Source organism: Crotalus tigris, unplaced genomic scaffold, assembly GCF_016545835.1.
Source record: "Crotalus tigris isolate CLP2741 ecotype Arizona unplaced genomic scaffold, ASM1654583v1 scf7180000017622.5263843, whole genome shotgun sequence".
In the NCBI taxonomy this organism is placed as follows: domain Eukaryota; kingdom Metazoa; phylum Chordata; class Lepidosauria; order Squamata; family Viperidae; genus Crotalus; species Crotalus tigris.
In genome coordinates, this window is record NW_024096517.1 from 1,889,778 (window position 1) to 1,904,691 (window position 14,914).

The following is a 14,914-nucleotide window of genomic DNA, read 5'->3' on the forward strand; positions in this document are numbered from 1 at the left end:
AAGGAAGCCTCATAACCATTTTGGGTGCACTAAAGGCCATGGTTGCCCATGACCTCCTTGCAATTATGAATGGAACGTTACAGTAGGATGTATAAATGGTCAAATTTCTGAATTTTTAGCTAAGACATTTCTCCATCCGAAGATCTCTGGGAGTATAAGACTGAGATAGAACTCTTTGGATGGCTAGTTAGTGTTCAAAGAGCAAGTCTTCTCCCAGACTGTCTCTGAGACAAAGATAAAATCAAAACCTGGAATGAGATAATGATTGAGTTTGTGACTTCTGTCTTGTAAGGTTAACTCCATAAGACAAGAATTATTTCTGTAATCTTGACATTACAGTAGGAAAACCTGCAGTGCTACAAGGAACTGACCGGAAAGATTAGGTTCTCCAAAGGTCAGATTACGATGCAGTGATATCCCTTTTCTCTTCTGAAGGCAACCTCTGGGGTGGACAATGTAATTTTTATTCATGCTTGCCCTGTGAAAAGATCTCCTCCTCTTCGAATAAATACACAAACGGTCTGGGACAATAAATAAAATTAACAGTAAATAAAAATAACAAGAATAGGTAAGAGTAACACATTTGCTTTAACATCTTAAAGCAAAACTCTAAAGGCAATAAAATACTGCACTAAATAACAGCTGAGGCTGGCCATCTAGATTAAGTAAGGGTGTGTTTTTTTTAGAATTTCAACCCTTTTCCATCAGTCAATAATTTGCTATTTTGCTCAACTGAATGTTGATACACCTGTTTTTGATTTTCCCAGCGCTAAACTTGAATTGCTTCCCAGTGGACAAATGTACCACTGTGGTTATTATTTTCGGCTGCTCTCAAGGGTGGAAGGCTTAGCAGAATTGATGCTAATGACTTTTATTTGAATAATAAAATCCTCTTGTCAACGTCAAATATAACCACGTTCTGTTTTAGCGCCTTGGTTTTGAAATGGAACCACTGATAATTTAGGGTGGGGTTCTTTCTGCACATACTGCCTTTAGTGTGGCCTTAAGGGAGAATCTGTTGAGCTAGATCAGTGTTTCTCAACCTTGACAATTTTAAGGCATGTGGACTTCAACTCCCAGAATTCCACAGCCAGCAATGCTGGCTATGGAATTCTGGGAGTTGAAGTCCACATGCCTTAAAATTGTCAAGGTTGAGAAACACTGAGCTAGATAAATAGAAAGATCCAATCTGCTTAGCTGTTACATACAACACAAGAACATTAAAACAGAAGTAAGTGCATTATGCACTCTGCCTATGTGATACGTTCTTGTACAGTGATTCCAAAGTCAATCTCCTTTAAGGACTTTGTGATTTTTACAACTCTCACATCCATACTCCGTGACTGAAGGTACAACTGCAGGACTCATTAACTCGTCTCTGACTGAAATGGTCTCTCTACCAGTATTAATACAAGCAATTAAGCCAGAATTTCTCCTGGCAAAAACAATCACAGCAGATGGCACCTTTTCTCTCTATTAATTTCTGATTGGACATGTACTTTGACTTGTTCAGTTATGTCATCGCTGTAACATAACAAGGATAATTCAGGCCACTAGAATACAGCATTACAGGGATATGTGCATTGAAAGAATTTACCAGCTTGCAGTGTTTTATATATTATATATTAAAATTATATTCACTTTATGGAGGATTGAGTTATAGGTTTCAGTGCAGCAGTGTTGATAGAATAATTTGAGGATATGTATCCATTTTCAAAAGCACATCTTGAGCTGTCTGTAAAAAGGTTAAGGATTAATAATCTGTTCTAAGCATGGCTTGCAGTTAATTTTTTTCCTAGCGTTCACTCTGCTTTTAATTATTGTAAAGGTATTGACAATATGAGGTCTGTCGCTCAAACAACAGCATTCTGCTATAAGGAGTCCTCATTTACTGACTGCAATTAGGATCAGCAAATGGTGCAGTTATTGAGCATAATGTCACAGGACCAAGTCAAATCAAGTAAATTTGTAACAGTCAAAGACCAGAGACCAGAACAAGTGAAAAACACTCAAGGAATAAAAAAATTCTAAAATAAAATAATAAATAAAAGATAAAATCTATATTAAAATCACAATTTGGCATCCAATCTATCAGTTACACCTGAGCAAAACAGAGCATGGCCTAGCTCAGGGGTAGGCAACCTTGGCTCTTTTATGACTCGTGGACTTCAACTCCCAGAATTCCTGAGCCAGCATGGCTGGCTGAGGAATTCTGGGAGTTGAAGTCCACAAGTCATAAAAGGGCCAAGTTTGAAGACCCCTTTTCTAGGTTGCTTCTATCCTTGACTAGCTTCCAGCCATTGCTTCTTGCTCTGCCTTCAGGACAAGGAAAATAGGTTGACTCTCTCTTCTTTGTGGCAGCCTGTTAGATATTGAAACGTTACTATCATGTCCCCTCTAGTCATTCTCTTCATTAGACTAGACATGCCCAGTTCCTGCAACCATTCTCCATATGATTTAGCCTCCAGTTCTCTAATCATTTTTGTTGTTTTTCTCTGCACTCTTTCTAGTTAGTTAAAAATGTACATTTCTTTTATTGTTTTCTCCAGTTTTATTGCACACGTGCACTGGGTGTGCTGACTCTAATAAGCTACATTAACTATAACTTATATTTACAGGTTGCATGCATGCAGTTCATAAACGCCCTTGTCACTTCTCCAGAAGAGCTTGATTTTAGGGTACATTTGAGAAATGAATTCCTGCGCTGCGGGCTAAAGAAAATATTACCAGTAAGTTACTTGCAACAGAAGTGCTAATGTACCGGGTTCTATGATTGCTTGCTTTGTGATGATAAATCTTACAAAAGACTTGCAAGATACAGCTAAGCTTGACTTTAATGGTCCTTTATCATTTTAATCATTGTGAAAGGGAAGCAGAATGCTGTAGCATTAAAAATGTTCAACAGTGAAAAATAATTTTCTTTTTATGACAAATGATTGCTTACACTTACTTTTATTGATGTAGGGAATTTTAAAGTATGTATTGGATAGTTAATAGTGCCATGAACTTATGATAGGGAGAATCAAAGCTTAAATCAAATTTAGACTGGGGGCTGGCTGTGTTTAAGCTTTAATTCCAAAATGACTTCTAAGGAAGTGTAAAGAATGGGAGGATTTTACATTTATGGTAAACTATAACTGTTCTTGGACATACTATTCATTTTAGATATGTTTTTATATTTCTTTGGGTAAGAAAAGCATATGGTGTGTATAACATACAGCTTACCACAGAAGCTCTTCGTATAAAAAAGTTCCCCTTAAATTTTAAAGAAAAAAAATAGCTATCTTCTATTTTTAAGTTGAGAAAGAACTACTGTTGAGTCCTTTTAAAGAAATAAAGTAAATGAAACATGTCCAGCGCAGGGAATCAGGAGTCTAGGCAGTTCAAATGGGTATATAGGTTTATTGTATGCTAAAACTCTCTACAACAATCTGGACAATCTAACTGTGAAAGTGAATTGGTGATAGCTAAGTCAACGTGGCCTGGATGTAGATCTTTTATGAATGTGACTGACGCCCAGTTAGAAAAGGAAGTATAGAAAAGTTGGTCTTCATCTAATCCTTTCAAAATTAAACTGTAATCAGCATCAGCTGATTTTGATATCCAAACAATCTGTAGAGAAGAAATAAATGGAAATGAGTAGTTTGCTTGTAACATAGATGAAAAGGATTTAATGCCAAAGTTAACAGTAAAGACGTAGATTATTTATGTAGCATACGCTATGAGGGTTTTTTTTTTACTACAGTTCATTTTTTTTTCAATACTGTAAAGGTAGAAACAAATATTACCATCTTAAATATGTGTTTTCTTAATAGTAGCAGAACCTCTTCACTCATTCATGTTTCTAGCAGTTCTAGGAACCGAGTAATATCCTCTCTGTTTGAAAATTAAAATGCTGTAATTAAATTACCGCTTCTATAAACAAATGGCCAAGATAAAATCTTCTGGCAAAATTCCCAATATTCTTCAAAACTAGTCCACTTTCTCTATGACAGGGAGTGAATTTGTCTCTACTCTGCATTGTTCAGGAACAATTTACGGTGGGGCATTTTGCTTGCCTAAAAATGGGATCAAATATTCCAATTCCTTATGCATAAAGCACCAATTTAAAAAGCTGGCTTGGGTCAGGCCCATTGGAGAAAGGACGGGCAGCAAGATGTTGGTCTTCTGTTTCATCATGATTTCATCTTCATTCTAGAAGACAGAAAACCACTTTATGGGGTATCTGAAAAACCCACATGGTTAGCCTCTTCTGTTAAATAGAAAAGACGATTACCAATTTGGATTAAGTCATTGTGCAGAAGAATTTAAGGCCTGAATACCTATGAATAAGAAAGACAAATCATACAGGCATCCTGAAATGTGACACGCTAGTTAGATGATTTAAATCCAGATGACCCATGTCAGAGTCAAGGGGTATTCCTAGATTTTTACACAGCTGGGTAACATCTATACCTAATTACAGGCTGTGCATTTTTTTTTTTTTACCTAACATGCCAGTTGCGACTGGAATCTTAATGGTATTAAATGGGTACAGATAGTTGACATGGAAAACTGCAGCAATGTGTTTGCCTCGGCAAACCCCTTTTGCATTCTATGGCATGCAGCTATAATTTTTCACAGCCCTGAACATTTGGCATTTGATCATGCAAATGCAGTAAAAGTAATATGGTTAGCCGGGGAGATCTGAAAATGCGTCACCTCCTTTTCTTGCAGCTCTAAAATAACAAGTTCTCAGATCTCTGGTGAATTAGTTCATTTCCAAAGCAAGAAATCCATTATTTCAATTTAATCACATGCCCTTTCTTGAGAGCCATGGCTGGCTCAGGAATTCTGGGAGTTGAAGTCCACGAGTCATTAAAGAGCCAAAGTTGCCTACCCCTGTCCTAGATTTTAGGTTGGGCTTGGATTAGACTGGCTGCAAATGAAGTTGCTGTAGAACATCTTTTAGGTCACCTCAGCTCTTGTTGGGAAGAGATGGGATGCCTTGGCTAGTTGCCCATTAATGCTGAGTACAACTTTCCTGCAAAGCTTGCAAGTTCTGGTTAATTAAGAGAGATCAGCTTCATCCTGAAGTTCAAGTACGAAACTGGGTCTCAGGAGAAATTCTTGTCATGTGAAGAAGACATCCACTTAGGACGTCATGAGCTATTTGAGGGTATTCTATATTTCTTCAGATCTCTGCTTCCCCCTTTTCTTTCTTAGTTAAATAATGGGAAAGAATCATTGACTGAACTGTCAAAAATAAATACTCCTATCATGATGCAAATGTTTCATCTTTTAAACTAACTTTTCCTTCTGTTTTAGAATGTTAACAAATCACAAATGCAAAATAGATACATAGATACATGGATGTATAGATGGTGGATGATAGATAGATAGATAGATAGATAGATAGATAGATAGATAGATAGATAGATAGATAGATAGATGATAGATAGAATCCCTCTGTAGATTTTACTCCGCTAGCCATCTCCGTTTCAAGATGATTGAGCCAGCGCTGTCTGAAGACATTTCTGCAGTCATGTGGCCAGCATGACATCACAGAGCGCTGTTACCTTCCAATCGAAGTGGTACTTATTAATCTACTCACATCTGCATGCTTTAGAACTGCTAAGTTGGCAGGAACTGGGATGAGGACAGGAGCTCAACCTGTCATGTGGTGCTCAGGACTCAAACTAGGCTCCTGGCTTTCCAGTTGACAAGCCTAGTGTGCTAACCACTGAGCCATCGTGCCTCAGATAGATAGATAGATAGATAGATAGATAGATAGATAGATAGATAGATAGATAGATAGATAGATAGAGGTAGGTAGGTAGGTAGGTAGATAGATGGACAGACAGACAGACAGACAGACAGACAAGACAAGACAAGACAAGACAAGACAAGACAAGATAGACAGATAGATGTAGGAATTTATTCAACCAGTATTTCTCAATCTTACCAACTTTAAGATGCCTGAACCAGAGTTGAACTCCAGAATTTCCCAGCCAGCATACAAATGAGAAACACCATATTAGACTAATAGAAGGATTGGCAGTCTTGCTAAGTGGAGTCATAGCATAATGTAGCATGGTTGCATGTATATGTGTCTTTATAAGCCTGTATGTTTATCGTGATGTTTGAGTAGAGATGTCTGCTTTTTGTCTTTTCAAATATGTGAGAGTAGGAATCAATCAGCTTATCTTGACTACTAAGAGACAAGTTGAGGATGCCATGTTTGAGAAGAAATAGAGGCACCATGAGGTTTTTCATGTTGTTCCAAGTAGCAACAGGAAGTCATAGTGTACTACTTTATTTACGCTAAGCCATGATTCTTAGAAATTCTGACTTCCAAACCCTTCCATTTGCTCCCTCCAAAGAAAGCGGTTGTGAAATAAATGGATTCTATGATTGCAAAGCTATATAGCGGTGCAATGTAATATATATTGGAAATATGGCAAGCCATGACCTCACCTCACTTTTCTTGATGATTATCATGTTGAAACATAATATGAACCATTGCTTTTCATAGCACAGCAAAACACAGTATATTGTGTAAGGTGTATTTTTTTTCTTTTTGAAAGTATTTCTATTGTTTTCTCCACTTTTCAGAGCAAAATGGTTATATTTTTAATTTCTTTATCTCCGCAAGATGCAGTTCAGACAACAGACTGCAAATCAAGATGGTTTCATAACCTTTGCCATAATTTAGATTTTAATTTGCCTGGTGATTTAAGGTTCCAATTTTAAGAAGAAAAAATAAAGTACACAGAATGATAAAGGAAGGTAATAGTTTAACGGATGTAATCAGTCATCCGGTAAACTATTACCTTCCTTTATCATTTAAACATTTAATAAAGCTGGACATGGGGAAATTTGATCAATTACATAGCAGTTTTTGAGAACAGCTACTGTGAAGCCAATTTTTTTAACAAACCGTCATGACTGACAGATGTACAGGTTTAATTAAATCTTTTATTCTACAACTGCAGGTTCTCTTGTTTAGGACCTCAAATCACCACAATGTCTTTTAATGAATATAATTTATGAGAATAATTATGCCATTTAAAAAGAAGAATGTAGTGCACATTAAAACAGAATTACCTTTCTGTGTTCAATTGAAAGAGCGGCTGAGATTAATAAAATCTAAATATCTATAAAAGCTAAAATGGGGAGATGTTACTAATCTAATGATCGGATGATTTTTTATTTTATATATATATAAATTTGACATGGGAGAAAACCCGAATAACCAAAGACCTACACACACACACACACACACACACACACACACGTGTGTGTGTGTGTGCGTGTGTGTATTCCCTATTGAGTTTGTTGCCCATACAATCTTAATATAGCTTTACTTGTCAATGGGACTATTTCAGAATTAAGTACATTTCTAATTTTAGGTAGAAAAATTCTTATCCTGACCATGGTAGAAACTAAATTTATGGCATTAAATAGCTCCCTAAGATTTTTTGTGGGCATTTGTGATGTGGCGTATCATCATATTCTTATAATCATTAGATGATAGTGCGGTATTTATGATGTATTTTAACAGTTTGTAAACAGCATAAGTTGTTGTGATGACCTAGGCACAATGCATTCAAAACGCTCCCTTTCCTTGCCAATAATCCTATTGTCTTTCTGCCAATCCTTGAAGGAAAGGACAAGTCTGTACTGCTGCCTTGATTTATTTTTTGTTTGAAATATTTCTATAGCACCTTTTTAAAAAAAAAAACAGTTAAGTGTATAAACCTTCAAAACTATGAAACAATCACCCTATTAAGGGCACCTAAAGACTTGCCTCTGCCAATTGGTCTGGGGGAGAGAAGGTGCCCAGTAAAGGAGATCGGTTGACTACAGCAGAGATCCCATCTTCCCCCACTCCGCTCCACCCTCCACCTGTATCCTTAGGTTTTAATGTTTGATTTTAATTATTTATGTTTTAATTGTACATTCATTGACATATTCTATGACTGCAAATTAATACCCTTTACAAATATATATATATAAGGAGTTATGTATCCAACCGACCTTCTTGATAGGCAAATCAAAAGATCATTACTTGATTAGTTGTTTTCTTCATGGCTGACCTCAGACTCTACATTACTGAGATTTTTTTAATATACACTCCACACCTCATCTTTCTACTCTATTGCCATCTTTGAATGTGATTATGGAACGTTACTGGAAAGCTGCAGGATTAAAAACATGATAGTAAAATAACTTCAAGGCAACATATTAATCCCTAGGATGGGCCAGTGTGGCGTGCTATAAAAGTTTAGATGTGCGCACCTCGAGTGCACTGCAAATAAAACCTAAAACACTAATATTTAAACAGTACTTGAATTCAGGCCACATTAATTTGATATAAATCCATAATTACTTGTATTAGAGTTAAAAGGCATCCTGTGTGAGCTTTAAAATTCACAACCACAATACATTTTTTATAATGGCACAATACATTAAATTAATAGAAATTGCATGCACTGGTGGAAAACCTATTGTGTGATTTTTAATGATTGATAATGTAATGCAATTACCATTTAAGTAAATGAGGACTATCTAACTATCAGGACAGCATAATTTTATCTTCAACAATTCTCAGGTATAGTAGAAAAACAAAATGAATGTAGGCAATGTGATTTATAAACGCTTTAAATCCAAAACTTTTGATTTTAATTTGTAGTTATTTTAAACGTATTTGTTGTTTTGCCATTTTTTTAGTGGATTAATAAAGAAACAGGTACATTGTTGTGTTATCTATTTGTAATTTCGGCAATTCTTTATGAATATAATTGGCTTCCTTTGTAATTCAATTTATGTTATTTATTTGTTACGTTAAAGAATTTACATGGCTGTCCACTTCCAAAAACGTGGCTCTGGATGTTTTACAAGAAAAATAATTTCAAGATAAAGCCATAATTAATCTCTGTTTTAATTCAGTGCTTTTATTTGTTTGTTTGTTTTCTGGGAAGGTTTTACCATATTCTTTTTCTGTTCGTTTTACCATACACTCAAAGTGGTTGATGTTATAAAAAGGTTACAAACCGTTGTCTTAAAAAAAAAGAATTGCAGCATTAGAAATAAAACTGTCTGCCAAAAATACTATATCACCACAGGCGGATGAACTTGAAAAATGATTTTGATATAATTGGTACATTTGTAGAATTCAGAATATTACATGTTGTCAATATCTATATTGTAGACATGTTTCATGTTGCAGACAATATAACTAAAATGCTATTAAGTAAAAATTAAACACACTTGGAAAATAATATTCTTTGCAATTTAGGTTAATAGTTGTAATTTGATTTTTATACATAAAATGCTTGGGTAAAAGAGATTATTTAACTGCACATTTCTTGGGATAGACATTCACATTTTTTATAGTGGTGTTCCCAGCAGTTTTACCAAGTAACATACTTTGTGGAGCTGTTGTGGTTGAATATATGAAGACAGTCAATGTTTTAAATAATTTGATTATAACTCCATGCCATACTGGTTAAGGTGGTGCTGAACCATTATATTGGAGCAATTATTTATTTGGTCTAGTTAAGTTTGTGTTTGAGATGTGCGTCAAAGTTACAGACCCTTTTTGTTAGATGTAAAACATTGAAGGACCTGAACTGTCTGCATTTTGCTATGATGAAACAGAATCACAAATGAAAATAGGATAGATAGACTCCTAACCATATTGTTTTGAAAGTCAGCCAGTTTCAATTTCCATCAGACTTTGCCAGATGCATGCAGGTACAAAGTTGAAAAATGAATGAGTATTTAATATTTGTTTATGCTTTATGGCACCATATGTTGAGAAGATGTAAATTGTTCAAATTGCTTTATGAAATACTAGGACCTAAAAGAGAAGGAGAATGAAGAACTTGATATTCAGTTGAAAGTATTTGATGAAAACAAAGAGGAAGACTTAATTGAATTGGCCCATCGTCTCAATGACATCAAAGTGGAAATGGAATATCCTTTTTTTAAATAATAATAATATATATACTATTTTCCTTAGAACTGAATGGTAAATAATGAGTAAGACTAGAAGACAGAATAAGTTTCATTAGGGTACAGGAAAAGGTACTGTTTTTGCAAATAAATAAGAACAGTGATAATTATTTAGGATAATGTGTGAGTCAATTAAGAGTATTGCTAAATGAGTCACACATGAATTTATATTGAACTTTCTTCTTGGTACTAAAGACATTATTGGATTTATATTAAAGTTTTGGGGCGAGCTAAAATAAACCTTGTGGTTTTGCTTAAGTCGCACAATAACTTTACAGTGTGGATTTATTTTCTTCATTGTTTTAATACATTTTAAAAACTTAAAGAGCTAGAGGTATTGTTAATTTGGGACAATTCTCATATTGAAAAATGAAAACAGGCACCTTACTTTTAGCAGTAAGTACAAAGATGTTACATTAAACATTTAAACATTCCAATCTTAAATCATAGCATTTAAAGCAGTGGTTCTCAACCTTTCTAATGCTGCGACCCCATAATACAGTTCCCCATGTTGTGGTGACCCCCAACCACTTATATATCACCGGGTGCCTGGGGCGTGGCCAAAGAAAAGGGGGAAAAATGGCGGACAGCCTTGTTTGGCGACCACCGTGAAATGGTCGTTCGACCCCAAATGGGGTCCCAACCCACAGGTTGAGAACCACCGATTTAAAGGTTACTTTAAATTTTGTTGTAGCAGTAAATGGAGGCTTAAAGTACATGTCCCGGTTTAGAGTTTAAAGTTGGTGTCCAATATTCGGTAACATAGTAGAAGAATTTTCAAGGCTTTTTCGGCGTTGAGTTGCAAAATATAATGATTATCTATGGTTCATCTATTCTGACATTTCCTTAACGGTTCTTTTACTGATGTGAATGAAGTTTACCACTTGTTGTATAATATGTTGAGAGAAACAACATCAGAAAACTACTTCCTATCAATTTTACAACATTTTTTACTCATTAGGAATGATTATTATGTACGGTAAGCAAGCTATTTTGCTTTTCATGTTTCAATGATGCATCCTGTGGCTTAATTAAATGAGGATGTAATATAGTAAAGGGAACGTGAATTCCCATCTTTCTTTTCAGGTGGAACTATCAAAGAGGCATTAGCAAATTAATTACTAACACTTTCAAGTTGATTCCATTGCAGAGGAGAAGATCCCAGTGTATTGTGGTATTGTGTTTTATCTGTTTTGTGGCAGATAAAACAGATCTTTTGTTTAAATCAACAGAAAATGTAAGGTTTGAGGGCTGCTCTGGTGTGAGTTAGCTTAAATTGAGTTAAGTCTTGTGGTCTGTGGCCATGGTCTATGGCCACAAAAGGTATTTAAAGGGAGTCCGTGGTGAAGGAAAGGTTGGGAACCATTGGATTATGTGACTTTTTTTTCTTTTTTAAGTGTGCCTGTTGAATATTTATTACAAAAACAATTGCATTTTATTTTTCACACTAGCCCTCAATATTACAAGATAATAGAAGAATGTGTTTCACAGATAGTGTTGCACTGTAGTGGTATGGATCCTGACTTCAAATGTAGAGGAAGATTGGATGTAGACTTCACACATCTTGTGGGTAGGTGTTCAATGTTTTTCATAATTATGATTTACTGTTTTTTCCCACGCGGTCAGTTTTTCTACCCTAAGAACCGGGCCATTGAGTCATTTTGATTTCAATGGAAGTAGGGTAATATATATATATCTAAAATAAAATGAACACCAAGGTATTGATTAAAACTATAAGAGTTTAATTTAAAAACACCAAGCTTTCACCGTCATCTGCCGGCATCATCAGGGCTGGACTGTCAGGGTGTGAGAGAGTCATTTTATAGGCAGGCCGGAGTCTGCACTCGGCTCCTCGATCTCGTCACCGGACCCAATTGGTTGAATTGTGCTCCGGTGGTTCGTTTCTTTTTGTCCTTCCTAGCTGCGTGTGTATCTTCATCTACCTTCTTTTCTTTGGATTCTGAGGCAGGTGATGTAACCCCTTGTCTCTTCGATTGCCTCTATCCCTCAATCCATTCCCCCTTTCGGGTTCGAGTGGTAGTTTGTATTTGTCCTTTTCCTTTCTGCCAGTGGGAGTTAAAAGGAAGAAACAGCTAAGACCACACATTGCTGCTCAAAGCACGAAGCTGAAAACACCAGCCTGAAGATGACGAATGGGACTTCGTCGAAATGTCGCCAAGACACTTCCAATTTTACACGGGAGAAAACCCGAACAACCAAAGACCTACATACAAACACCCGCGAAAACCTCAGAAAACATATCTATCTATCTATCTATCTATCTATCTATCTATCTATCTATCTATCTATCTATCTATCTATCTATCTTATTGAAGTTGCTGAGATCAAAAAGATCCTTGTTTGTTCTTCCATTTTTAGTGGAATTTATATACAGCATGTGCCAAGGATTCAGTGCTTTGTGATCTCTTGTTTATTCTGTCTATAAACATATCTACATATCCATATAGAAATTCCACTGATTTTGGAGCAGGGAGAATAGAAATGAATGCATTATCACTAGAATTGTAGGAATAATCATTATGTATTTAGCTTTTCTCAGCTGCAACCCTGTTTTGATTAATGTTAATTTTAGTTCTGAGTAATTTTAGAAATGTAAAATATAAAAATAGGCATATATGTTTTTTTAAATAAAAATTTTAGTGAGGAAAGAGAAGGGTTTCATATATATTTGTCCTTTATAGAACAAATCTGAGGCTATTCAAGAACATTATTTTTTTTAACCCAGATGATTTTAAAAACGATTTGCTTCCTTTCAGAAGCAATGGTATCGCTGTATGGTATTGTGTATCTTGGATTTTTAAAATTGTAGTTATGTTGGGCCCTATTATTTGTATCCTTTCAGACAGCTGTGTGAACAAAGCAAAAGTTGAAGAAAGTGAGCAAAAAGCTGCTGATTTTTCCAAAAAGGTAGGCACCAAACAATTTGTCATCTTGCAGCCTTTGTGAAACTTTCATTGTTATATTTCTACATATTTTTGTTAAAAGGTCTTCGCTTTCAGAATTAAGTGTTACTATGCTCATATCTGAAAACAGCTGTACACAGACATGATAAAAATACACTTAGATATTTAGTGATCATTTAAATCAAACTAATTATTTCAATTAATAATCAAAAGATCCCTCAGCAACCAGGCAGAACTTAGCTTAGAAGTTGGGGTATTTGGTATGATACAAAAGCTTTTGTCGGTCTCTTGTCTCACCTTGTCTTATCTTAGCTTAAAATCCTTAAATTGCTCTTATAGGCAACACATTATCTCCTGCTCTGTCTTAGCTTTAGCCAATTCATCTTTAAGATAAACATTCTTGTTTACCTCCAACCTAAGTCTATGGACACCCAGAGGTTATAAGTTGACTCAAGAATTTTTAACTATCCCCTACTGGTGTTTCTGATCTCCAGTTAATCATTTGGCACAATTCCACATATATTAATTAGAATAAATACTGCTTCCCACTGCTTAACCTAATAGAAATTTATAATGGGAAATAGCCTACTGTTACTGTCTAGGTGTATGAAGAAAACTATCTCAAGATACTTTTTCCATTCCATTCCATTCCATTCCATGCTCTGGCATTACTTTAAGTAATCCATGAAGCCAGGCAGATTTCTTTAGCTCAATCTTTCGTTCTTATGTAGCAGTATTAAATTTGGACCAAGATGAATGATTATTTCCATACTGGTGATAATTGCAGTTTGATGAAGAATTCACAGCTCGGCAAGAAGCCCAGGCTGAGCTTCAAATACGAGAGGAGAAAATCCGACAACTTGAAGCTGAAATCCAGCAGTTGCGAACCCAGGTATAAGATAAATTAGTGGCATCTTTACCCTGTTGAAATGACTTCTGGTTTCTTCTTCTGGAAATAGGGTGCTAATTGCTAAACGCCAGCTAAGTATAGCTGGAATAAGAAATGTTACAGAAAGTCCTTGACTTAAAACCCTTTGTTTGAAGTACAACGGCACTGAAAAAAAAGGTAATTTATGATCACTTTTCTCACTTAACAACCATTGCAGCATCCCCGTGGTCATGTGATCAAAACTTGTCATGTATTTATGTCAGAGCATGCACAGTCTTATTGCACTGAGATAACCCACAGGAGTAAACACAGTAAACGGTGGTCTGTATTAAATGGTGGTTTATCTTACACTATCTACAATATCACACACCAGGAACAATATACATACACGTGGTAATACAGCAGAATCCAACACACAGCAATTATAGCAAGAAAACGGAAGAAAGAGCACACATCTGCGGAGCCTTCCTTTTAATACAAAGCTCTTAAAGAGATACAGACCCTGCTGAATCATTCCCATCAATATATCTTACATCTTACATTACATCAGCTGTTTAGTTTGAAATCATTACCTTGACAATTTATGACACTTGCACTGTTCTGGGGTCCTGTGATCCCCATTTGTAACCTTCCCAGCTGGCTTCTGAGAAATAAAGTCAGTAGGGAAACCAGATTCATTGAAAAACCACATGATTCTCTTAACAACTATCGCAGAAAGGTCATGAAATGAGGCCCTAACTCACTTAACAACTGCCTTGCTTAGCAATGGAAATTCTCAATTGTGGTCATAAGACAAGGACTGCCTGCATTTCATTGTTTCAACTTGAGCAGAGTTGTGGGTTGCTTTCACTCAGATGTAACCCACATAACATAGAACATCAACATGAAATTAAATACAAGAATTGTTTGGGTTCTTTTTAATTGGGTTTATTTAAAATCTGATTATTGCATTAGTGCATGTAAATGCTTATCAAACATGTCTAGAACAACATAATGTTATTAATATCATTGATACTTAGGATTAAGTACCAGTAGAGACTAAAGATTGTTATGTAGAGGTGTATTTAAAGCTGAAGGATTCAAAAGAAAGCAGAACAAATTT

The 14,914-nt window shown here is 35.5% G+C and overlaps 1 protein-coding gene across 9 annotated transcripts in view; it reads left to right on the forward strand.

The window, feature by feature from the left end:
- DIAPH2 (diaphanous related formin 2) overlaps window positions 1–14,914 on the forward strand; it is a 245,997-nt gene that overhangs the window by 50,921 nt on the left and 180,162 nt on the right. For all 9 annotated transcript variants that reach the window (XR_005555093.1, XM_039330175.1, XM_039330184.1 and 6 more), the window contains 6 exons: window positions 2,619–2,729; window positions 9,842–9,960; window positions 10,862–10,978; window positions 11,451–11,569; window positions 12,863–12,927; window positions 13,711–13,815. Coding sequence is in view for 8 of the 9 variants with exons in the window: in XM_039330175.1 (XP_039186109.1) it covers window positions 2,619–2,729; window positions 9,842–9,960; window positions 10,862–10,978; window positions 11,451–11,569; window positions 12,863–12,927; window positions 13,711–13,815 (636 nt within the window). In the remaining variant the exon portion in view is untranslated. The remainder of the gene's footprint in view (window positions 1–2,618; window positions 2,730–9,841; window positions 9,961–10,861; window positions 10,979–11,450; window positions 11,570–12,862; window positions 12,928–13,710; window positions 13,816–14,914) is intronic.